The 26,496-nt window shown below is 43.4% G+C and overlaps 1 protein-coding gene across 2 annotated transcripts in view; it reads right to left on the reverse strand.

Moving 5' to 3' along the window:
* LOC122540889 (A disintegrin and metalloproteinase with thrombospondin motifs 7-like) overlaps positions 1–26,496 on the reverse strand; it is a 184,685-nt gene that overhangs the window by 42,999 nt on the left and 115,190 nt on the right. For both annotated transcript variants that reach the window (XM_043677125.1, XM_043677127.1), the window contains 6 exons: positions 17,274–17,400; positions 15,323–15,536; positions 10,505–13,027; positions 7,990–8,142; positions 1,253–1,426; positions 219–365 (listed from right to left, as the gene is read on the reverse strand). In XM_043677125.1, coding sequence (XP_043533060.1) covers positions 219–365; positions 1,253–1,426; positions 7,990–8,142; positions 10,505–13,027; positions 15,323–15,536; positions 17,274–17,400 — 3,338 coding nt within the window. The remainder of the gene's footprint in view (positions 1–218; positions 366–1,252; positions 1,427–7,989; positions 8,143–10,504; positions 13,028–15,322; positions 15,537–17,273; positions 17,401–26,496) is intronic.

A 26,496-nucleotide genomic window follows, 5' to 3' on the forward strand; every position in this document is an offset into this window, starting at 1 on the left:
GGGGGAGTGTGACAGTATTGACAGGGGTCTCTGGGGGAGTGTGTCAGTATTTACAGGGGGTCTCTGGGGGGAGTGTGTCGGTATTTACAGGGATCCTGGGGAGGGGCAGTGGATCAGTATTTACAGGGATCCTGGGGAGGAGCAGTGGATCAGTATTTACAGGGATCCTGAGGAGGGGGGTTATTTCTACGTCAGCCTGTGTGAGCTCCTGAACTCACCCGTCCCCACGAGCCCTTCATCCATTTGGTACAGGGGTGGACATTGCACATCCTGGTACTGTTCAGCCGTATCGTTTCATCACAGCGGCCATGTCCTGGGCACATGACAAGTCTCTCTTGCTGTCCTCCATCACAGGCTTTGGAGCACTATAAAAAAATCCACAAAGGCATTTGAACCAAAATAACACACACAAGCAAAGTGTGCTGTTTTCATTTTTACATTATCCTCAAACCTGTTCCTGAACTCTACCCTCAGGGAATCTCTCCTCCTGCATCTCAATGCAACCTCCAGACATTCCAAACAATCCCTTAGATGCTGCCATTTTAATATCAAATTGCAAACCTTTGCTTTATAAATACTTCCTGGGTCACAGGAACATCAGGAATGGGAGAAGGTCAGTCTGCCCTTTGAACCTTCTCCACCATTAATTTCTATCTCGGCAGATCTGCATTCCAGCTACAGTTACTGTTTTATTACCCAGTCCCTACGTCACCAAGAGTGTGCTGACTGATCGAATATTCTGGATTATTGAGAGCACGTATAACTGCAGTAAACCCTGAGCAAGCGAAACTTCAAGACATCAACATCCCTCAAAAAATCGATGTAAACTCATCAACACACCTCCAAAAATCAATGTAAAAACACATAGTAATAGAAATGTAATGCAGAGTGTATACACTTCACTGTTATACTTTATTTACAGCATAAGTACTCTAACATTGCCATGGATCACAATATTTGAGGTTTTTTTTCTGCTGGTTTATCAAGAGTGCCAATTCATAAGGTGCTGATTAAAACAAAGTTTGCTGTATGTTACCCATCTTCCTAACATCATTAAACAAAACTGTCAGATAGTATTTATTATTATTACCATTATCATTTTGCTGCTGGAAGGTACCTACTGTGTGGCCTGCATTACATTTCAAAAGCTATTTAATTGACTGTTATATGTTTTGGAACATTGTGTGGTTGCAAAAGGTGCTACTGAAATGTAATTCTTTCTTTTCTTAGTGCTGGCTTGCTGTTGACTTACTTCTCCCCAGGCTGAGATGTACCAGTCCATACAAGGCTTGGAATTGCAGGCGAGGCTGGTTGGGGGCTTGTTGAGGACAGATTGGCAGTGGAAAGGTCTCAAATGTCTTCTCTCCCTGATGTCAATGCACTGGACTTCACGGTTCTTCACACCACCTCCACAGTTCCTGGAGCACTGAGGGATGTAATTAACAACCTGTCAACATGGAGATCAGAAAAGGACTCGCAAAACATCACCGTCAATGCCACGTTCAGAGTGAATGAGTTTGAAGCAGACCAATAGCGTGAAGTATCAGTGTATCAAAAGTGTGCAGTGTGAAGGGGAGGCCATTTGGCCTATCATACCTGTGCTGGCTCTTTGAAAGAGCTGTCCAATGGGTCCCACTGACCTATACATACATACAGATCAGGAGCAGGAGTAGCCCACTTGGTTCTTTGAGCCTGCTCCATCATTCTCTAAGGTCAGAGCAGATGTGATTAGTTCCGGCCTATCCCCTATATCCTTACATCCCCTTTGCTTATCAAGGATCTATCTGTCTCTGCCTTAAAATTAGGCAAAGACTCTGCTTCTGCCACCTTTCGAGGATGAGAGTTCCGAAGACTCAAGACTCTCAGAGAAAAATGTCTCCTCAGCTCTGTTCTAAATGGGTGACCCGTTGTTTGGAAGCACTGACCCCTAGTTCTGGATTCTCCCAAAAAAGGAACAATTCATTCCCCCCTCAGCATCTTATATATTTCCATTCCTTGCACTTTCCCCACAGCCCTGCAAGTCTAATTATAGGAATAAGATAGATAGGTAAGGAGCCACAAAGGACCACAGGCGTCTCCCTCCATTAGACAGAGACAAATGGAACTAACACAAGGAGTGAGGGAACTACTGCACAAACAGGGGCAGGCAGGGTCTCCATGAGTTAATGCAGTCATGGCAGGGATTGAACCCGTGCTCTTAGCTTTACTCTGCACCATACACTTACCTCGCAAACTGACATCCCATATATCATGTATTTGCATATAAATATATTTCCAATGCCCTTAAATTACCATTATATCTGCTTCAACCACTCTCTCAAGAAATGCATTATTAATTATTACATCACACTGGGTAAATTTTCATCTTGCTTTCTGCTCTATAACAAATCACCTTAAACCTGTGTCTTTCAGTTACCGATCCCTGTGCCAGAGGAATCTGCTCACACAAGTGAAACTTCACATGATTTCGAACATTTCTATTAAATCTCTCCTTCACCTTCTCTGCTGCAAGATGAATAATCGCAACCTCTCCACATAATCAAAGATCCAAGGTCCCTCATACTGTTCCGGATTAAACTCCTCCGCGCTCTCTCCAAGGCCGTCACACCCTTCCTCACAGCAATGTCCAAAATTAGACACAATTCTCCACCTGAAGAGTAACTAGTGATTTATTACAGAACTCCCCTGTCCTGGGAATGGTACACAATAGGACAATGACTAAAACTAGTTAGGGAAATGTGTGATGTGATCAAAATAAATAAAACTTCCTTTTGGAGCAAGCTGTGAGCAGCAACTGCAGAATACTACAATTCACCACAACCAACATTGTGCCAAAAATTATAAGATATAAATCCAAACAGACAGATAATGAATCCCCTGGGAAAGAGCCTTCTTGGATCAGGATCTCTGTCACTGGAATAGGAGCAGCCAATATTCAGCTCTCGTTCACACATCCATGCCATTATTAATCTGGGTGTTCCATTGAAATTAGAAAACAAGACATTGTAACTTTTCAAACAACTATAATTAGATTTGGCGGAAGTTGACAAAATTTACTACATTAAATGTTTTGAATGAATAGTTAGGGAATAGCTTGTGCTTGAAGGATGAAGATTAGTGTTTACCTTTATCTAAATGCTTAGATCAAAAATTCAATACAAGTGACTGGGATGGAGTTTGATCCATTGCAATTTTACATAATCAAAGAATAAAGGATAATACAGCGGAGGAACAGGCCCTTCGAACCTTCAAGCCTGTGCTGACACATTTTGTTCTTTCATAGTAAAACTGTCTTCACTTACAGGATCCGAATAGGAATAATTGGGAAGAAATTTGGTTCATTGCAAGAGTTTGAAGTTGTACTCTGCTCAGTCAGGAAGGGGCTAAATAAAGGACTATGTATCATTCCAGAGTACAGTTAGAAAACTAGGAGAAAACAGATAATTCCAGCATCCTCTAGTGCTGCAGACTGCGTCATTAGAGAGCAACTAACAGCCTGCACTGCTATTAGGACAGAGAACCGAAGGAGTAAAGGAAAAGGAACAAATGGTTGGAGGGAGGGTGTCTGCGATTGAACTATCCTGATGGTGAAATGTTCAATGGTATGTTAAACGTTTAAACTCTGCTTTCTCTCCTCAGATGTTGCTAGACCTGTGAGCTTTTCCAGAAATTTCTGTTTTCTAGCATCTGCTGTACTTTTGGATATTTGTTCAATGTTGAATAGCATTCAGCAGTTTAGCTTTCTTCCTCGAACTGAAATCTCCAGATTATAGATAGAGAAAAGATCACATGCAACCAGATGTAATCACAGAATCACAGAACTGTTAGGGTGCTGAAGGAAGTCATTCAGCTCATTGTGCCTACCCCAGTTCTATTCTCTCGTGCCAATTCTCCTGCCTTTTCCCCATGTCCCTGTAAACTATTTCAATCCAAAAAAATCATTCAATGCCCTTTTAAATGCCCCAATTCAGCCTGCATCCATTACATTTTCAGGCAGTGTAATCCCAGACCCAAACTACCCACAATGTGAGAAATCGTTTCCTCACATCACCCTTGCTTCATTTGCACATCACGTTAAATCTATGTACTCTCCTTCACTTCTCTTTAATGAGTGGGACTAGCTTCTCCCTATCTCCTCCTGTCCAGCCAACTGGAAACCACCATCAGCTCTCCTCTTAGCTTTCTTCTCAGAAAGGAGAACAGTCCCAAATTATTTAATCTATCTTGATAACCAAAGTTTCTCATCCCTAACACCATTCCTCTAAATCTTGTAAAAGTAGCACCAAATCCAAATGAAACATTTACTCTCAGCAGCATTGATACACAAAGGCAGCTCACAACGCTTTGACAGCAACTTCCAAACCCACCACCTCTACCACCCAGGACCAGGCCAGTACAGCCGTGAGAACACCAACTCCTGCAAGTTCCCCTCTGAGCCACTAACCACCCTGACTTGGAAATATATCGCTGTTCCTTCACTGTCGCTGGGTCAGAATCCTGGAACTCTCTCCTTAGCAGCATTGTGGGTCTACCTGCCGCACATGGACTGCAGTGCTTCAAGAAGGCAGTTCACCCCCACCTTCTCAAGGGGCAACTAAGGACAGAGCAATAAACGCTGGCCCAGTCAGCAACACCCACAATCCACATGTGAATAAAAATAAGCTCCCCTCCATCTGCCTCTCGTGAAGGATGAGGGCAGGGGTTAGGATGTTGGTCAAATGGACAATGGAGACTTGAAGATGAAGACTAACTACTTGAGCGAGGTTCTGGAAGTCTCCTACATCGAAACACAGGAACTGGAGCAAGCCAATCAGCCCATCGAGCCTGTGCTGCTATTAAATATGATCATAGCTGATCAAACACTTCAATGTCTTTTACTCACCCCATCCCATAATCCTGTACACCAATGGGAATCAGAAATTGATCACTCTCTCCCTCAAACAGACTCAATGATTGAGCTTCTAGAACTCTCTGAGGAAAGGAAAGCCTCCTTATTTTGGACCAAAGTGGTAACCTCCATCTTTCTGAACCTCTGCAAGAGTCTGGAGATGAAGGTGGTAAAAAGACCACAGACTTTTAAAACTCACAAAATAACTTGAGCATGATTAGAATATTCAAGGACCTGAATTCATAACAAGGATGAAGCTGGACAGCCGAGGGATCAGGAACAAGTTTGATGAGTGTGAGTTACAGCTGCTCCTGAGGGACAGGTGAGGAGCTGATGCGGGCAAACCTGACAGCTCATTAACCTTTCCATTTGGTAGTGAGAAACAGAATGCCCTGCCAGAGACAGCTGTCATCTCCTCAGCTTACAATCCGAGGTAAACAAGCACAGATTGCTAGAAATTATCTGTGAAATCTTATGAAACCCTAGGGAAGGTAAGGTGGTGAGAGTGCAGTATTGTGGAAGGTCAAAATGATCTGAACCTCACTTCCACTTGGTTCATAAACCTAATCCCTTAAAGTTTAACTGACCAGTAGCCTCAACATCTTGCTGGGGGTGAAACAGTTTCACATTTCCATGCCTACTGAATGGGATACTGCTTCCTGATGAAGGGCTTTTGCCCGAAACGTCGATTTTGCTGCTCATTGGATGCTGCCTGAATTGCTGTGCTCTTCCAGCACCACTGATCCAGAATCTGGTTTCCAGCATCTGCAGTCATTGTTTTTACTACCCTAAAATAGCCTTTCTAACTTTAAGGTGATGCACTTCTTTCCTAGACTCTACCCACTTACATCCCCGTGACCAAAATAAAATAATTTCTTCCCATTGAACCCTTTAATGATCTTAAAGATATCACTTACCTTTTATATGCATGGGAATACAAATCTTCTCTCTACAATGTGTGTTACAATACAGCAGGGAGCTAAGGTGCTTACAGTGCATGGAGGATTGTCCTGTTCAGTCAGGAATAATATAAGTGCAGTGAAGATTGTGACATTGTCATGGAGGGTCTTACAATGCTGCAGAAGGCATTACGGTGTAATCACGGTGTAATGGTAGATACATCATGTAGTGGAAGTTGTTACAGTATAATGGAGGATGCTATCATGTAATGTAGGTTGACCTAGTCTAATGGAGGGTGTTACATTGTACAGTGTTACAGTGTAATGGAGGGTGTTACAGTGTGATGGAGAATTGTATGGTGTATCACAGAGGGTCTTTGTTTATGTGTTAAGTTTCACTGCCAATATGCCAGTTTACCTTAAGAGACATACTCATGATATCATGGTTATCTCAAAGCATATTACCTGAAGTGTACTGCTGTTCTATCATAATAGCCCTTTATATTAAACCACATGTGTCTTAAAAATGTAATGTTAGCACACAATAGTTGAAATAAATCTTGGTGGGATTAAATACAACAATATCCACACCCTTTTTTTTATATTATGAGAGATAATCTTAAGTATTACCAGATCTGGTAAAACTCCCTGTTGGTGGCAAACTCACAGGGTGGAAGCAACAGTAGCCGTCTATAAAAGACTCCAATATCATGGTGGTAGATATCTGGAAAACTAATTGAAGACCAACCAGACAACAGCTTTGTTCAAATTGTCCAATTCCTCACCCTTAATCAGGATGACGTTATAAATAGGGCATTAATCACGTAAAAAAGACAAGTAATTTATTTTGATTAGAATTATCTCAAACCAAAATAATGTTTGAAGATTGATTTAAGTTTTAAAAAATGCTGAAGTATACTTTCAGATTGGAAAACAAAGCCAGTGAAGTGCAGTACAGGGAGCTAGAAGGCTGGAATGTTGCATATCTGACAATTTATATCAAAGCAACAGCAGCTGCAAAGTCATTTTTCCTTGAGAAGGATCAGATTTAAATTTGCATTCTGCAAATTCAGAGACAATGACTTAACTTGATACAATCTCATGTTTTTAAGGGAGAAGCTTCACTGGATTCAGCATCTTGTGACACCCTTACTGAATTACAGTTGCTCAAACAATGCATGCTGGGTCTGGGTGGCAGTGTGATGCCAGGTATATAGGTTTTATATCCCAAAGGCTGGCAGATTATATCAAACAGCACATCCCTTCAGGAGAAAGTGAGGACTGCAGTTGCTGGAGATCAGAGTTGAGAGTGTAATGCTGGAAAGGTACAGCTGGTCAGGCAGCATCCGAGAAGCAGGAGAATTGATGTTTCAGGCTTAGCCCTTCAGGAATCCTGATGAAGGATTTATGCCTGAAACATCGATTTTCCTGCTCCTTGGATGCTGCCTGACTGGCTGTGCTTTTCCAGCACATCCCTTCAGCTGTGTGCAGCAAACAGAATATTCCCTATATCCAAACAACTGAAGCTTGAAACAGGCTCCAATATTACAGGTGATTCTGCAATTGGACAATGCTTGATGGATAATTCTGAGTGTGCAAAAAAGTACATACAATCATTTTCGGATCATTGATTGGGATTTTAAGGTGTCACACTTGCATGAATTTTAAAATACTTATATTAATATGCAGCACTGTGTTCTTGCAGACAGAAAGAATACATGCACACACTGTGCCTGTTTCAACATAACAAATTAGCTGACTAATCAGAGGCAACTTGCCTGGCTAATGTTTAAACATGCCTGGCAGTGAACTGTCAATCATCACTAATTACTACTTTCATACAGCAATGATTCATGCAATCAGTGGCCACTCATCAACCAATTGGTACTCATGTGGCATAACTGTATTTTTTCTGAAGAATTGGAATTCCTGTGATTTGTACTTACAAGTGCAAAAGGTTTTGCCAAATTGTATCTTTATTCAGCTATACTGCAGTACGATATACCAAAATTTAATATGTTTGGACCCACAGTCCTACAGCATTTTGAAAACCAGCTGCTCCAGTAAAGCAGCAAGCAGTTTGCCCTAATGGAGTTGTGATGCTGGATTATTTCAAAGGATGTTGGTAGGTCCATCACATGAATGATATCATGTTCCACTCTGCAGGAGATTGGAGGCACTGGAGGGAAATGAGAGACTTACTTTGCTCCAGTTGCCCACACGCCATGCCGAGCAGGGTCGGATGTAACATCTTCGAGCTGGAACTGGCCTCTTGGTCGTGTTGCAGTCATTGTTGGAGCCTGTACTGCAATGTACTGTCCTCCATATTGCTCCCAATCCACACGTAGTCGAGCACTGCACAACAGAGCAAACAAGTTACTGGACTCTATTCACATTACCACACACCAGCCCGTGGGCTTAAACTACTGCTCCTTATGGGCTCGGCTTTATTTCCCCAGTCCTTCTGCCACTGAGTTTATTTTACAAGTTTGAAGAGTTTGCAGAGATCAATGATTTAAAGATTTTGCTGCTAGCTCAGGCTGTTCCAAAAGCACCTTCAGAAAACACATTCTCAAATCGCTGGAAGGACCAGTAAGTATTTACCAAAAAATATTTGAGATACTGGAAACTCTCAACCAATCAGAAAAGAAAGTTCATGATGTTGCTGGGAACTTGCTGAAGCAGTAAACCAGTGAAATCACATGCTTGTGTTGAGACAGAGAGAAAACTCAGTTTTTCCAAAAAAAAATGAGCATAGGAACAGGAGGAGGCCCTTCAGTTCTTCCAGTTTGTACAATCATTCAATTAGATCATTACTGATCTGTGGCTGAACTCCTTAAACCCACTGTTTGAATCCCTTTGATTAACAAAATCTATTGATCTTAGTTTTAAATGTGTTAATTGACCAGACATCAAACACCATTTCAAAAAGTAACTTACAACCTTCCACTATCCTTACAGCAGAAACGTTGTTTCCAAATTTAATTTTTAATGAGCCGGCTCTCCATTAATATTTTGGCTCCTCATCCTGAACTCCCTCCTCCAGAAATCCCCATTTAAAGGAAGGCTAACAAGAGTCATCAATCTTGTTTGTTAAGACAAAAAAAAGAATTGTTTCAGGCCAACAAACAACCCAGTGTTCATAGGTGTGAAGGCACATTTTGTTTTATTTAGTTGGCTATGAGAACCCATCTCCGTCTTTCCAAAACTTTGCATGAACCACTGACAGATCCATACGTTTGGAGTGGAGGCGGACGTTGGTTGGACCATGATAGTCAGACTATAGAAAGCCCTGGCCCATACCATGGTCTGAACCTCAGTTTCATTGCCTACCCCTTGAGCTATCCGTACTCAGGGTAGTTTAAGGAGACAAAACTGACACAATGGTGGGCAGATTTGAAACTACTACAGTTCAGAAATGGAGGACAAAGAGAATGGAAGGGTGTTATTTAAATGTGAATGAAATAAACAGCGTGTTTTAGATTAGATTACTTACAGTGTGGAAACAGGCCCTTCGGCCCAACAAGTCCACACCGACTCACCGAAGCGCAACCTACCCAGACCCATTCCTCTACATTTACCCCTGCACCTAACACTACGGGCAATTTAGTCCAGCCAATTCACCTGACCTGCACATTTTTGGACTGTGGGAGGAAACCGGAGCACCCGGAGGAAACCCACACAGACACGGGGAGAATGTGCAAACTCCACACAGTCAGTCGCCTGAGGCGGGAATTGAACCCGGGTCTCTGGCGCTGTGAGGCAACAGTGCTAACCACTGTGCCACCGTGCCACCCATGGTTTATAGAAGAGACGAAGACAGTGTTCATGAAACTGAGCCTGGAAATTAGTAAATGAAGGAGTGATTAGATTGAGACTTCTAGGATTTGAAAGACAATAGTTAGTTTTGCACCAGTGAGGTAGAGCAACAGGACATAATGTCACCACCTGTAAGTTCTCCTCTGAGTCACATGACATTGGAAATACATCGCCGTTCCTTCACTGTCGCTGGGTCAGAATTCTGGAGCTCCCTCCCTAATAACATTGTGGATGTTCCTAAACCCAAGGACTAGAGCAAATTGAGCAGGCAGCTCACCACTATTTCTTCCAGGGCGGGACAATTTAGGATGGGCATTCTGGCCAGTGACGGCCAGATCTCAAGAACAAATTTTAAAAACAGGCCATTGAGGGAAGTTAGAGAAAACTCTAACTAAAGTTAGGGTGAAATTAGAAAAAAAACTTCTTTAAACAAGTGTCTCCCATAGAAAGCACTAGATACAGACGGTTAATTAATAATTTTAAATCTAAGACCAATATCCTTATTTTGCTTGACATGGGTACAGTCGGTTCTGCTATAACGCGACAGTTCCATTCTTGTGCAATCCTGTGTTATAAGAAATTCGTGTAACACCAGCACCAGTTTAACTGGTGGGACTGGAATTGCATTATAGCCAATACACGCTTTAAAGTTCAGGCTTTAGAAACCATGTCTACAATTCATCAATCACATTACAGCCAATTTACATTAACAAAACACGTGTTATATTGAGGGAAATGGAGCAAGGGTAGCTGGATTGAGCTAATCATAATCCAATTGAACAGTAGAGTGGTCTCAAAGAGTTGAATGACCTCCTCGGCTCCTTTGTTCTATGTTCACTCCTTCAATCAAAAGAACATTTTGGATATTGTTGACTTGTGGATCAACTCTGATACTTGCCTCACTCCAGTTTCCAACCACCCAGTAAGCAGTGGATTCTGTATTTACTCCAGAGATTGGATTGGTGGCTGTTTCTATCAGTGAGATTGTTGAAGTTGCATGAATTTCCGTTGTATTCTTTGAGAAAGGTTTATGGCTGGAGACTGTCGAGGGATGGATTTCAGGGGTTGCCACGGTGGCTGGAAGGGAGCCATTGCTGTAATCTGACTCAGCAACCCCTTGATCAATTTCACCAACTTCCACATTGTCTTCATCAGTTCTGTTCTCAGAATTCACCAGAGTTGTCAAATCCACCAGAGTTTCTTCCTTTGAGTTTACTTTGGAATGAGTAGTTGTTGAAACTATCACAGATGGGACAGAGATGGAAGCTTGAGGAATGGCCACAGGTAGAGCAGTGACTGATTGTTGAGTCTTCTTTGCTAATATCAGTGATGTACCTAAAGGTGAGGTAGGGCTTGGTGATGTAGCTGCTGACAGCTTAGGTCTGGAGATACCTTTACCTGAAGAGGTAGTAGTTCGTGTGGAGCTCCCTGCTATAGATCTTGATGATGGAGTTTTCCCCAGTTGTGTCCCCTGTTGATGTAGACTTGCTGGTGTCAATGATGATTTTGTTGACAGCCTAGACTGTGGTGTCACTGTGTGAACAAATGAACGACCAGATTGGGTGATCTCAATTGGCGGCAAATAGTGTGATTGGGTTCTGTCACTCGTACTCTGAGTTTTTAGTGGATGATCCAGATTTGGCTGACCTGGCAAAGCCACTGGAGTTGTTGACACACCTGTTGTTTCTGAGAACACTGGGGATGATGTAGCTAATACTGGAGTCAACAGAGGCAGAGCTTGTGTTGGGATAGAATGACGGTGGGGATGCACATTTGCTGGGGTGTGATCATACTCAGAATCGCCTGGTTTCATCACCTTTCCTGGTGACCCTGAAGAACTGCCCACATGATGCCATCCTGGTGAGTTAGCTTCAGTTTGTTTTTGGTGAACCGACTGACGTAATAGTTCTGAAATGGGAACGTCATTTGGATCAACGAAGAATGACGGTGTTGTAGTTAATGTTTCAGTGACAGAGGTGAAACCACCAAGGCTTTCCCAGGAGTGAAGGTTTTTATTAATAACATCCATGTTTTGATCATTGATGTCATGCTGTAGATATTGACTGTCATCCACATGGACCACATCACCTGGATAATGGCTAATGCCCCATGTGCTGCTGGGGAAGTGGGCTTTCTCATTTACAATCTCCTGCTCATCTTTCTCAACTGTCTCTTCTCCCTCCAATGGATTTCCTTTCATATTACCTATGGGCCCCTTTGATTCTCGACCTTTTCCTTGTTCTTTCCTGTCTGAAGGATGTGTATAACCTGCCGCTTTGATATCAAATTGATCCCCCAGCTCAGTTGTACTGGAAAGACGATGACTCATGTTGTGGTCAGTAATATTCTGCTTGTCTTCAGGATAGTCTTGCTGCCAGGTCTTGGAAGCATTGGGAATGTTTACATCATTATTTGGTGATGAGGTAGCCATTGCAATTGATGGGGGGCTGTCATGATGAGGACTGTGGGTTCTGATCATGTGATCAATGCTCATCGCATCATTGGTTGTTGGAAAACCTGGAGATAAAATTTCCTTAACACCATGCTTTGTTGCGTTTCGAATGGGCAGCAATTCATCTTCCTCATACAATTCTTCCTCATCATCTTCACTGTTTATGTCATACAATGTAATTGGACTACTATCTGTCACTCTGAGGTACTCTGTCGGAAGTTCACTCAACTCAACATCTGCTGTGTTTGCTCCTGAAGCAGAAGTTACAATTGGATTAGGTACTGTTTCTATTTCGTCTTGACTGCCTGGCTTTCCATTTGTTGTGGGTGTTGACACAACATTCTCCAACCCCTCTGACCCTGTATCATCGACAGTAATATCATGGCTTTCATCAGGTATTCTCTCCCAAACATTGTTTGATATATTATTTATCTCCAGATGCTCTTTGTCATGTTTAATGTCCTCACCTGTCCACTCTTCCTCTTCGAGCCTGTCTTCTGGATCATAGTTAAGGTCTTCATGGAAGTTTATGAAGTTATAATCATAATAGAAGTCATCTACAAAGACATTGGTTTTTTCAGAATTCTCAGCCTGGCTGCTGTGGACAGTGAAATCATCTTCAAGGATATGGTTATTTATCTTGTTATCTTCTGATGGGAGTGGCACGGGTGTATCGAGATCAGACAGATGAGGATTGGCGATGTTAATAATTTGGTTTGAATTGTCTTCCTGACCTGACCTGCTGGGGCCAAAGTTCACATTGAAAGCCACTTCATTGTAGAGTTCTTTACTGGATGCCCCACTGCCCGACCAATCGTGGGGTGTGAAACCCGTTCTGTGCGGGGGGCAAGGCTTCAGCTGGCACTGGCTTTTGGTAGCTGGCTTCATCTGAAAGCTGCACGTCATGTTGGTATTGTTTAGACACAGGACACTGCGCCTCCTCAATCCCTCCCCACAGGTCACAGAGCACTGGGGAAAAAAAAACAAATGTTAAAACTGAGACATAAATCCTTCAGCAACGGTCATCATTTTACAGTTAAATTCACAGAAGGAAAAGCTAAGGAAGACAAAGTTCTGGAAGCAAAACAACCAAGTTCAAAGGATTCACTGAGAGTGATTGCACAACAATATTCTTGTTTGTCATTTGTGTGGAAATCTGTAAATCTCTGTAAACAAAGATACCAAAGTGCTCAGACACCTGACAGAACAATAGAATGAGCCATTTCAAAGGATCACGGTGGGCTGAATGGCCTCCCCCGTGCAGTAAATTATTCTATTATTCTACTTCCTTCAAGCCTACATTCAACACCAATCATTTGGTGAATAGAGTTTGTAACAATGTTGGTGAGACTCAGCAAGTCTAGCAGCATCTGTGCAGAGTGAAACAGAGTTGAACATTTCGAGTCTCGGGTGACTGACAGATGCTATCAGACCTGCTGAGTTTCTCCAGCAATTTCTGTAACCCTTTTAGTCAACCAATAGGAGGTGATATTGTAAATCTTTTCCCCACCAGCAGTGAGGGCATTACTAACTTGCAGTGAGGTCACGTGTCCCAGAATTACAATGAACGTCTTCTGATAATCTGACAGTTCTATACTTCCCAAGATGTGGAGGAGCTGGTGTTGGACTGGGGTGTACGAAGTTAAAAATTACACAACACCAGGTTATAGTCCAACAGATTTATTTGGAAGCATTAGCTTTTAGAGCCTGATGAAGGAGCAGTGCTCTGAACTATATTTCCCAAATATAAGCACTCCCTGGGTTGTGAATGGGTTCTGTCCTTGAGTCCATTTGCAAGTCAATTTCTACGCAAGTCGGAACACAATACAGGACAATGTAAAGTGGCTGTCTGTAAGTACAAGAAATGTTCATAGGTAGAGTCTTTAAAATTATACCCTGTATGGAATTGTGTTTCTAAGTACAAGCATTCAGAAGTTGGACATTTATAAGTTGAGGACACCTGTAATAGGTTTCACCTGAAATTAGAATCAGCTAAAGTTATAACACATTTCCAGGCTTTCTGAAAGGGCTGGAGCAGTATAGGGATTCTGTTCCTGCTCCAGTAATCACACCCTAGACCATACAGCACTGAGGAGACTGGCTCCAATCCTACCAAAAGTAATTTGAACATCAGAGTTCAGTTATACACAGCTGGCAATACAGTGTTGTTATTGGTAAAAATGGCCATGGCAGTGTCAGATTATCATTAAAAACCTAACTGGGTTAGCAGCGTCCCTTTCGGGAACTGCATCTGATATCCTTACTGGATTGGGGCCTCTCGCCCCACACCAGGGTGGTTGAATCTCAAGTGCTCGCTGTGGGGCATCGCAGTGCTGTGCAAACACCTCCACCTCACGGACTGCAGCAAACTGCAAACACCACTGACTGAGTAGACAATGTACCATAAATCTGGATCAGTGGTGCTGGAAGAGCACAGCAGTTCAGGCAGCATCCAAGGAGCTTCGAAATCGACGTTTTGGGCAAAAGCCCTTCATCAGGAATAAAGGCAGTGAGCCTGGAGCGGGGAGAGATAAGCTAGAGGAGGGTGGGGGTGGGGAGAAAGTAGCATAGAGTACAATGGGTGAGTGGGGGAGGGGATGAAGGTGATAGGTCAGGGAGGAGAGGGTGGAGTGGATAGGTGGAAAAGGAGATAGGCAGGTAGGACAAGTCCGGACAAGTCATGGGGACCATAAATGCCAGCCTTGCTAGCAATGCCCATATCCTGAGAATGGGTAAATACAATCAAACAATCTACAGAGCATCAAGGTTCTTTATTATAGTTTGATGGCTTCTGGATGGCATCCAGTGAATAGAGTGATGCTGGAAAAGCACAGCAGTTCAGGCAGCATCCGAGGAGCAGGAAAATCGATGTTTCGGGCAAAAGCCCTTCATTAGGAATAGATGAAGGGCTTTTGCCCGAAACGTCGATTTTCCTGCTCCTCGGATGCTGCCTGAACTGCTGTGCTTTTCTGCACCACTCTAGTTTCAGCATCTGCAGTCCTTGTTTTTACCTGGTATCCAGTGAGACTGTCCCTTTAAGAAAAAGGCAACAAGAGCTTCTAAAGTTTCACAAGCACAACATTTACAACGTCTTAGCTTAAAGGGTCAGGTCAGCAAGATGGAGCTAAGTGAAACCAGACTTAAGGAGCTCAAGACAGACATTTCCTTGTTGACCTTATTGGCTGTCAATCATTATCTCTGTGCATGTAGAAAGCCTCCTGCCTTCGCGCAATTGCCCTGACATTTAACCCTCGATGCTCTCACCTCTGACCAGTTGCCCGTACTCCAGTCTGAAGGGCAGGGAATCTCCCTGTTACAGGGGCTGGTGGTCTCAGGCCTGGGCAGGTGTTGACAGTCGGAGGGTTGTAATGCCCGCTGCTCATCCAGCCCCACACTCTGGATACAGAGCACCGTCCTCTTCATGGTTCCCAATTCTCCGCAGGATGAGGAGCACACCTGCCAATCACCAACCCACCATCTGTGTAAACATAGACAGACTTCCCTGGTGAGAGGCAGCCGACAGAAACCCTGCCTAGATAGCAGCTGACACTTGCTCCTTATTGTTTACAGGCTATGACCAGAATGAGGGTCAAGATTCCTATTATTTCAATGAACTTCACCCTGGGGAGCTCGGACTCGAGACACAGCTGCACAGTCTGCACACTGTTTGTGAGTAGCACCAATCTTGTTCCTGTAGAGGTTCTGTCGATCGAGTCAGTCAGTGCTGGGTTTAAATCCCACACCCTTCAATCATGTACAGAATCTGGACTGACACTGAGTACAGGAACGTGGGGAGGTTCAAGGGCTTGGTGTTACCTTCAAGCACCCTCACTCGATGCTAATGGCCTCAAGCTGGGGTCTAATGCCTCACCGGCCCTCTTCACAGCCATGCTGCTCCTTCTCAGGCTCAGAGGTACCCTTCCTCCATCAGGCCTGGGTATGCTTTACATTGAGGTCCCGGGGTGATAAATGGAATGCTGATTGTCATTCCAGGAAGGAATGCTCCAAGCTCTGTACAGTGCTATCTCCAACCAGCTCCATGTGATGGAAGGGAGGGCATCTCCTGAAGTTTTCTGCTCAATTTTGTTTATGGGCCTTGGAGAGGCTACATTGGACAAAGAAACCGCTCAAGTGGAATGGGCTATAAGATCCTCTGAATGAGTCTAAGGAAACCAGTACAGTGCTGAGAGCTCATACATCCTTTACTCTGTTGAAGTACCTGACACTTTGGTGGACAGCTTTGGCTCTCAGATCTCTGCTTTCAATTTCCCAATGTTTATTTATGCAAGGTTCCAAGCTCTTGCAGTTTCACCGACTGATACTTTAAAGATAATTGACATTTCAATGGAGCTGTAGCAAAAGAGAAAACTTTTTGAGGTCACGGGGTTGTCATGAATGAATGATGTTTCTCTCACGCATCTTACTTTCACTAAAGCATCCATTGTTTCTAAACCATTCATAGTAAGTGATTGGCATTGAAGTGTACCAGCCGGGCATGAGGCTATAAGGACATTGAGGATGTGGTAGGGCATACCCTGGCATGAGGTATTAGTGGGTAGGTGGAGGTAGAGGGAGTGAGGGCCTCAGGGCTTTCCAGTTGTAACTGGATTCAGGTTCCCAGGAACTAAGGCAGCCCACCTTCACATTGGCCAGTTCCTGAGGCTGCCCCCAAGCACTTTGCTGGAATGACAGACCTGACATCAGGCAGCACCCACCTCCCAGCAGTGAAAACGCCAGCTCTGTGGGGACTTTCCCCTGAGGATAGGCAAACTGGGAGCTTTCCCGACTCCCACTGCCTCTCTTGAGGATGCAAATCCAGGCTGTTAGGTCAGGTGGCCATACTGTTATGGTCAAAGAGGTAGGTTTTTAAAGAGCATCTCTAAGGAGGAAAGCCAGGTTTGGAGGGATGGTGAGTTTCAGGGAGGATCCTCTTTAGCTCAGGACCCAGGTCGATTAAGGCACAGCTGTTAACAGAGCAGGAAATTACACTGGAAACATCAAACTGGTTGGAGGATGGAGATCTCAGAGTTGTTACGACTGGAGGAGGTTACTGAAATAGGGCAAGTGTGGCCAGGGAGTGATCTGACAACAAAAAAAAATTGCATTTTATAACTTCAGTCTAGGAGCAAGTTTACAGCAGCATGGGGCTTAATGGAGTAATAGTCAAGAGAACACAGTTTTCAGGAAGTGTTGCCCTCTGTGGGTGGATACTGACCGAGCTGGGCATGGCTCTGGGTGGCAGCTCCTCTGCTTGTCGTCGGGTCGAGGGAGGAGCTCACAGTATTGCTCTTGGACGATTCCTGCAATCTTCTCCAAACAGTGCACAATCTGCCTCTGCACCCCTGGGAGCAATGGCACAAACAAGACAAAGGTCACTCTTGAAGAAATGGGTCTCAGTCCACTAGACACAGAGCATTTGCAAACCACTGTACACCTGAGCAAATCACTCGGAGGGATACCTGCAATTAGCCAGCTGGACTGCGCTGTCGGAACAGCAGAACAATCCGTTCCCAGTGGATCTGAACCATCCCCACCCTCCACTAGCCTCAGGGTGTTACAGACATTGCTGGCTAACTCAATAGAGTTGTTCTGACCCAGAGTGAGTTAAGCTATTGATTACTCTGTTTTACATCACTGATGGTCTCCTTGGAGACTTCCCAGGGGTCCTGTAAAGCCATGTGGAAATTTTTACTTGGGTGGCTGGAGGCTGATGACAGACAGACAGGAACGATAGTGCATTCTGTCTCACCTCAGAGGGCACAAGCATGTAGGAACAGAGAGAGAGAGAGAGAGAGAGAGAGATGATGCTTGCTATTGTCTGTTAGTATATCCATCAGTATGTTTGGGTAAATCCCAGAATTCTTGAACCATTACTGAGCTATACTTTACATGTGGCACTGTCACATAATGTATATGACTGGGGAACCAGTGGTATAATGCTAATATTACTAGGCTAGTAACCCAAAGGATCAAACTAATACTCGAGAGATGAGGGTTCAAACCCCAGCTTGGTAGCTAGTGGAGTCATGGAGGTCTATAGCACAGATAAAGGCCCTTCAGCCCACTAAGTCTGTGTCAGTCTAAAACAACCACCTCACTATTCTAATCCCATTTCCTAGCAGTTGGCCAATGGCCTTGTTTGCCTTGGCATTGCAAGCGCACATCTAAATACTTCCTCAATGTGACGAGGGTTTCTGCCTCTCAAACCCTTACAGATTAGTGTTAGATTCCCATGAGCTTCTGGGTGAAAATATTCTGCCACACACCCCCTCTAAACCTCCCACTAATTACCTGGAATCTATTAGAGAAGAAAATCTGCCATCCTTACTCTGTCTGGCCTACATGTGACTCCAGATCTTGGAGTCCTTTGAACTGGCTGAGTGAGCAAAGCAATGGAAATTTATGGGCAGGTGGGAATGTCGATCTGAGGTTACAGTCAGATCAGCCGTGATTATATTGAACAGCACAGCAGGTTGGAGGGGCTGAATGGCCTAACCCTGCAGCTGGCCCCTCTGCCTGTAATTAATCACCTGAAATTGAAAGCTTTCATCTCAGTAAAGGGGACTATTGTAATAATAATCAATTGGAGTAAAATTCACTCATGCCCTTTGAGGCAAGAAATTGACCATCCTTATTCGACCTGACCTACATGTGACTTCAGACTCACAGCAATGTTTTTGATTCTGAAATGTTCTCTGAAATTGCCAAGCAAGTCATGCTATTCAAAGGCAATTACGGTCGTGACATCAGTGCCCACATCCCATGAAAGAATAAATAAAAACTATTTGAATGAACTTAAACATGATTATAAACATGAAACTATACTGGGAGGCAATGTGTACTAGATTTAGACAACAAAAACTGCTTCTGTCATGTGTGACATTGGAATCCCCAATCTCCTTGCTGGCCAGATTTGTAACAGAGTGAAAGGTTACCGAGTATAAAGTAAAATTAAACAAGAGCAAGTGTAAATCCTTGTAGCTTAGAAAAGAACTTGCAAGTAATATTTTGGATGTGATACTGTATATTCCTGGAGTGTTTCCACTTGTCACAGCTCATCCAATTCAGCCAAGGATTTTAGGATAAGCATTTAGAAGCAGGAAGAGATTATTCTGCCTTTTGAGGCTGTTACACCACAATCAAGGCTAAACTACAAACTACCCCAACTGCTGGAGGGGATCAGGAATGAGACAGGAATCTCTGAGGCACAGCTGTTCATTACCAGTGTGTGATTTCAAGGGGAAGAGAGAATATTGGAACTGATGGTGCTCATCAGCACCTCCTGCTCTGTCAGTCAAAATGCTGGTGTTCACAGGCTTGGGGTTTTTCGTACACTATCCTGTGGATAGCACATGTGCAATAGACAATCCAGTGTTTAAGCTGATTGCTACCTTTTCAAGGCCTTTGTAGATTTCCAGTTAAGACAGGAAAGTGCACACAATTACAGATAGCAGGAGCTCAAAAGACAGAGAGGTGAGGACAGAGACAAAGCATATTTACAGCACAGAAAGAGGCCCTTCAGCCCATTATGTATAAGCCAGTCTTGGGAAGAGCCTTGGAAAACGTTGATGGGCAGAGAGATCTGGGAGTACAGGTCCATTGTACCCTAAAGGTTGCTGTACAGGTGGATAGAGTGGTCAAGAAGGCATATCATATGCTTGCCTTCATTGGACGGGTTATTGAGTATAAGAGCTGGCAAGTCATGTTAACATTGTACAAGACATTGCTTCGGCCTCATTTAGAATACTGTGTACAGTTCTGGTCGCCACATTACCAAAAGGATGTGGACGCTTTGGAGAGGGTGCAGAGAAGGTTTACGAGGATGTTGCCTGGTATGGAAGGTGCTAGCTATGAAGAGAGGTTGAGTAGGTTAGGATTGTTTTCATTAGAAAAAAGGAGATTGAGGGGGGACCTGATTGAGGTTTATAAAATATGGAGGGTATAGGCAGGGTGGATAGAGACAAGCTTTTTCCCAGGGTGAAGGATTCAATAACGAGAGGTCATGCTTTCAAGGTGAGAGGTGGAAAGTTTAAGGGGAATACACACGGCAAGTACTTCACACAGAGGGTGGTCGGCGTTTGGAAAACGTTGCCAGCAGAGGTGGTAGAGGCAGACACGGTAGATTCATTTAAGATGCATCTGGAAGGTTAGATTAGTAGATAGTTGAGTTTTGTTTGTTTGTTTTTTTTTCTTTTCGGTTTTTTTTTTGTTGTTTTGTTTTTTTTTGTCAAATTTTGGCTATTGTATATTTGAGCTAATTGTATATCAATGTTTATACCTGAGAGTTTTGTTTATTTTTGTAAACTTGTAAAAATGTTAAATTTCTAATAAAAATATCTATATAAAAAAAAAAGATGCATCTGGATAATTGCAAGAGTAGGTGGGGAGTAGAGGGATACAGATGCTTAGGAATTGACCGTCAGGTTTAGACAATAAATTTGGATCGGCTCAGGCTTGGAGGGCCAAAGGCTCCATTCCTGGGCTGTAAATTTTCTTTGTTCTTTATTCTAATCCCATTGATAATGTCCAGGATAAGAATGGGGTAAACATGGACAGCTTTGGATTTCAGTAAAATAATTTGCAAGAAAGACGAAGAAAAGGTAAGATGATATTATGCCACTCATATACCTGCATTTAACACACACAGTCAACCTATAGCACAGCCATTTCTCATCACCAAAAGTTCCAGTTAAAAGGAGCTGCTTGGTGTCAGTGATGGCTCAGGAGCTAGCAGCCTCAATTAGACTGAGCTGGGAAGTGCCAGGTCACATTCACGATTCACAAGTTCCAGACAATGGCCATCTACAACAAGACAGCGTTGAACTAACGCCCCTTATTAGTCAGGAGCATGACTATCACTGAATTCCCCAGCAACATCCTGGGGATTACCATTGACCAGAACCTGAACTCGACCAGCCATATGAAGATAATGTCTACAAGAGCAGTTCAGAAGTTGTAAATTCACTGGTGTGTAACTCACCACCTCTCTCACCAGATCCTGTCCACTATCTACAAGGCACAAGTCAGCAGTGTGATGGAATACTCCCCGTTGTCTGATGTCTGTGGCTCCAACAACACTCAAGAGGTTTGATACCATCCAGGACAAAGCTACCCATTTGAATGGTACCCCATCCACCACCAACACAGTAACAGCATGGTATACCCTCTGCATGAAGAGCAGCAGGAACTCACCAAGACTTCTCCAACAGTATTTTCCAAACACACCATTTTCTTTAAATAGGAAGGACAAGGGCAGCAAATGCTCGGGAACACCACCCCCTGAAAGTTCTCCCCAAGCCAGACACTATCTTAATTTGGAAAAGTATTAATGAGGTTTCACTGTTACTGAGTAAAATTCCCAGAATACCCTCCCAACAAGCACTGTGATGTCCCTACATCATCTGGACTGCAGCAGTTTGGAGAAGGTGACTCACCACCACCTTGTCAAGGGGCAATTAGGGATGAGCAAGAAATATTGGCCTTGTCAGTAACATTCGACTCCCATTTAAGAAAAAGCCTCTCACCTTTGAGTCAGAAGGTTGAGGGTTTAAACCCCAAGCCAGAGACTTCCAGTGCAGTAATGGAGGATGTGCTGCACTATCAGCTCCCACGTGAAAGTAAAGAATCCCACACTGCTATCCTCAGAGGGAAGAAGGGAGAATCCCCGTGTGCCCTGAACAGCATTTCAATCTCAGTCAACACCATTATCATATTGTTGCAGTGGACGTTTGCTGTGTGCAATTTTTTTTGTTTGATTTCTTACATTATTGTGGTAACATTTTGGCAATAAAGCTCTGTGGAGCATCTGGAAGTTGAGATGGGTGTCATATAAATGTAAGTCTTGTCTTTTTCTTTTAAAATATCTTCAACATGCTAACCGTTTTGAACAGCATCGGTACTTACTGGATTGAAAACCCCACCTATTCCTGACAAGGCAAGGTCCTTAGGCAGCTGCAATTAGCTGTTTACACTGACAACAGGAGTTGTTTCATTCCTCTGACCCATCCACTACTTACACTGACAGAGTAGCATTAACACAAAATCAGGACCGGCTGCAGGCTGTGGGGAACACCTTTGGAGTTTAAGAGAAACGAGGGAGAGAAGTTCAAATCAACCATGACCACAGTGATATTCTTCAAGGAGACAGCTAGACAACAAAGGAGGCAGTGGAGAGAGAACAGAGCAAACAAACAGGGTTAGGTCAAATTGAAAGCTTCAATGAATAAATCCAGGTGGCCGGCTTCAATTCCTGCCTCCAGGGCTGAATACACTTCAGTCTTATTGTGCAAATATTAACATTCCTGCAAAGCAGCCATCAGGAATCGCCAACTAACTACCAGAGTGATCGTTGTGATTTATTATTTGCTCCTATCTTGTTCCATGTGAATCTCATCCTGTGACTGACTTAAAACTTTCAATACTTCCTGAATGAGTAAATCCTGATTAGGGTGCCCATTTGTGGACACTAGGACATAACAGGAGGCTCTTAGGATCTGGGACAGATTAGAATCAATTGCCAGAAAACAGGATTACAACGATACACTGGAGAAACAAATACTTTGCTGTGAAGGTATGCTGCCCAGAATTAGTCATAATTAAAACTCCGATAGAGAGAGGTTGCAGAGGGGATTTACAGGAATGGTACCAACGATGAGGGACTGCAATTATTGTGGTGATTCTGGAGAGGCTGAGACTGGTCGCCTTAAAGGAGAGGTTATTATCCAAATGATGAATTGCTTTGATAGACTAAATGAGGTGAAACAGTTTGCAGGAGGACAGTAGATGAAGGGTGAGGGGATTCACCAGGGTGTAGCCTGGATTGGAGCAGTTCAGCCATTAAGCCAGGGTGTTTTCTTTAGAGCTGAGAAGTCGGAAGAGGGACCCAGTTGATGTGTATCAGATTGTGAGGGAGGATAGAAAACAGCTGTTCTCAAAGGGTCAGTAAAAAGAGGCATAATTTTAAAGTGAAAGGCAGGAGATTTAGAGGAAAACCTCTTTTACCCAGAAGGTGGTGGGGGTCTGTAATACACTGCCAGGGAATGACTGGATGATACAAATTTAAAATATTTCACCTAAGAACTGGCGGGGGAAGATAAAGCGAATTATTTTTTTCACACAGCGAGTTGTTGTGATCTGGAATGTGTTGTTTACAGAATTTTTACAGCACTGAAGTAGGCCATTTGCCCATCATAACCATGCTGACCCTCTATTGCAGCAATTCACTGTGTGTGCCACTCCTATTCTTTCTCTGCCATGACCCTGCCATTTTCTTCTTTACAGATAAGGATCCAATAAGCCTCACTGACCCTCTTACCACCACAAGTTCAGGCAATGTATTCCAGATCCTAACCACCCAGAGCGTGGAAATGTTTCTCCTCAACACACCATTGCTTCTAGTGTCAATGAACTTAAACCTGTGCCCTCTCTCATTCTTGATCTGTCTGTCAGTGCCACTGGAAGCAGACACAATTGTAACTTCCAAAAGGAAAGTAGATAAACTCTTGAATCATTGATTAAAAAAACGTTCACATGGCTATGGGAAAAGAAAAAGAGCACTTCATTTATTAATCCTTTCCAGGAGCCAGTACCAGCTCAATGGAATGAATGGCTTCCCCTAGTGCTGTAAAGCCCAATGTGGAAAACAAAAGGGGAATGGCTGACAGGAGGTTTGATGGAGGTTTTCAAAATCAACTGTGGCTAGATTTAATAGGTAAGCACAACCATTTTCTGTTTGTTAAAGAAAAAAGAACAAGTGGCTTAGACTTAAAGTGATGTGCAAAAGATTCAAAGATGAAGTGAGGCAATAGTTTTTTCACTCAGCCCGTAATGAGGGTTGAGAATGCACTGCCTGGAAATGTGGTGCAAGCAGGGTCGATTGAGACATTCAAGAGAGTACATTCGGGTAACTGGATGGAAGTGGTGTGCAGGATGTGGGGAGGAGGCAGGAGATTGGCGCAATAGAATTGGTGCAGACACACTGGGCCGAATGGCCTCCCTGGGCACTGTAACATTTCTGAGATGCTTTGTTTAAAGCTTGCTCTTCCTACACATGAACAATTCTAAGTGAAGAGGGTAAATTTTCTTACTGAAACACCCACGGCCTCTGAGCTCCCTCAGTTAAAAGAATCAGATCATGAATTGCAATTACACCAAAACAGTCACTCCCTGATGTCCAAACAATGGGGGGATTGTGTGTGAAAATAAAAGGAATTCCTTTGCTTTAGATCCTGGTTTGCTAACAATCTCAACGATCTGCTTTGGTCGCATGATGTCACCCTTCCAGGGTCTATCTCTAACTGTAAAGGGTGAAGGTTCAATCATAAAACACCAATCATAAAACACCATAAATGATGCGTGTCAACACATCATGTGTGACCCAGGTAAATCAGAGTGCTCTGAGATCCGTGATTCCAACCCAAACTGGCAATGTGTCAACTGAAGAAATTCCATCACTTGTGACCTCTGACACATAAAATCTTACCAATGAAAGTGCCTGGGGCTGTGGAGTTTGAAGGTTTGTTGATGGATTTTAAAAAACAGAATGCCAAAGAAAATATCATTAATGTCAGGAAAAGATAAAAGCTTTTCCACAATCTGTGCATCAGGAACTAAACCAAAAGTATGGCAGACACGTGATCTCAAGTCAATCACAGCTGATGAAAGCTATTCTCTGTATCGAGTTTATTGACCAGAGAATCCCCACCTGGGCGTTTATTCTACGTGTGTATGAAAATATTTTGTCTCTCAATCATCAGGACAAGTGCAAGAACATCAAATTTGAATGTTCCTCCAGTGACTGTGGGTGAAAATCCTGGATCTCCCTCCTAACAGAGTGGGGGGGGGTACTCACACTAAACAGATTGCAGAGGTTCAAGAAGGCAACTCACCCCCACCTCCTCCTCAAGGGGCAACTAGGGATGGGCAATAAATGCTGGGCCCAGCCAGCGACACCTATATCCCATGAATGAATTAAAGGAAAGCAATTGATAGAGCAGTAAAATGCTGCAGATGTTGGAAATTTAAATTGAGATTTTGCAAAACAACTGGATAGAGTTCTAGGGAGAGAGGAACAGAATGATCATTTCAGGACAATAATTGTTAATCAGAATTAAAGAGAAATTGAAATTAAAGAGTTTTTAGGCTGGTGAAATGGGGAAGGGGCAGGAAGATCAAAGCAGAAAGGCTGTGATAAGAGTGTGGGGCAGGAACAATTAAGATCATTCAGTGTAGGAGTGATGGTAGGCCATTCAGCCCAACAAGTCTGACCACCATTCAATGAAATCACAACAGATAAACAACAAAAGATTTCATGCTGCAACAGACTTCACGAGGGGTAATGGAAGATTGTGTCCAGTTGGGATGTGAATTGCCACCGGGTCCATGAGAATGCAACGTGTAGGGATAAAGAAGGAAACGTGATAAAAACCAAACAAAGGAGGAAGGAACCAAAACATGTAGAGCAAGATGGAAGCAGAGTCATGGTCAAACATTGTTGAACTTCCTTATATGGTAGAAAGCTGTAGAAAGATGTAACACCGTCCCTTTCAACTCTGCCTCTACTCAACTCAGCATTGGGATCAATAACGACCATAATCTCTCCCTCCAATCTTATTCCAATGACACAAGGATGAGACATTTAAAATGGAGGTGCTGCCAGATAGTGAGCCAGGGGAGGTCAGTGAGTGTGGATGGTGAAGGCAGGGAGGAATGGGTGACTGGGACTAGATCCGAATTAGGATAGTGACAGCACGTTTTGAATGAGCTCAGATTTGTAGAGGTTAGTGTTAGGAATGAATTTGCACAGTGAGTAATTCCGTGCTGAAGTCTTAACTGAGCAGTAAATATCCCCATTCCATAGCAGTGTGTTCAGGGACTAATGTTCCTGAGCAATGGGAAGTTCGTTCAGAGGTTCAGGACACCCTAAGTCCAACATTCCCAGCTGAAACCTGGGCCTGCCAATAAATCCCTTCTCATAAACTCAAGACGCCTCCTGTTGACAAGTCCATTGTGGTTCTCCTGGAGCTATGCTGACCTTTTCATCAGCTCCATTAACCATTTACCAACCCTCAACAGTGTTTAATCTGACACATCTACACCCAAACATATGTACACACCTACACCTACAGCCAAACACACCTATACACATCTACATACACCTCTACCTACGCCCAGATGCAATCCAACACCCAGCTACACCTACACAATCCACACCTACACCCAGACACACATTCAGCCATTGCTCTAGAATCTTGGGCTAACACAGGCTTTTAAGAGGTAAAAATAATGACTGCAGATGCTGGAAACCAGATTCTGGATCAGTGGTGCTGGAAGAGCACAGCAATTCAGGCAGCATCCGACGAGCAGCAAAATCGACGTTTCGGGCAATAGCCCTTCATCAGGAATAAAGGCAGAGAGCCTGAAGCGTGGAGAGATAAGCT

The sequence above is a fragment of the Chiloscyllium plagiosum genome, chromosome 36, assembly GCF_004010195.1.
Source record: "Chiloscyllium plagiosum isolate BGI_BamShark_2017 chromosome 36, ASM401019v2, whole genome shotgun sequence".
Classification (NCBI taxonomy): Eukaryota; Metazoa; Chordata; class Chondrichthyes; order Orectolobiformes; family Hemiscylliidae; genus Chiloscyllium; species Chiloscyllium plagiosum.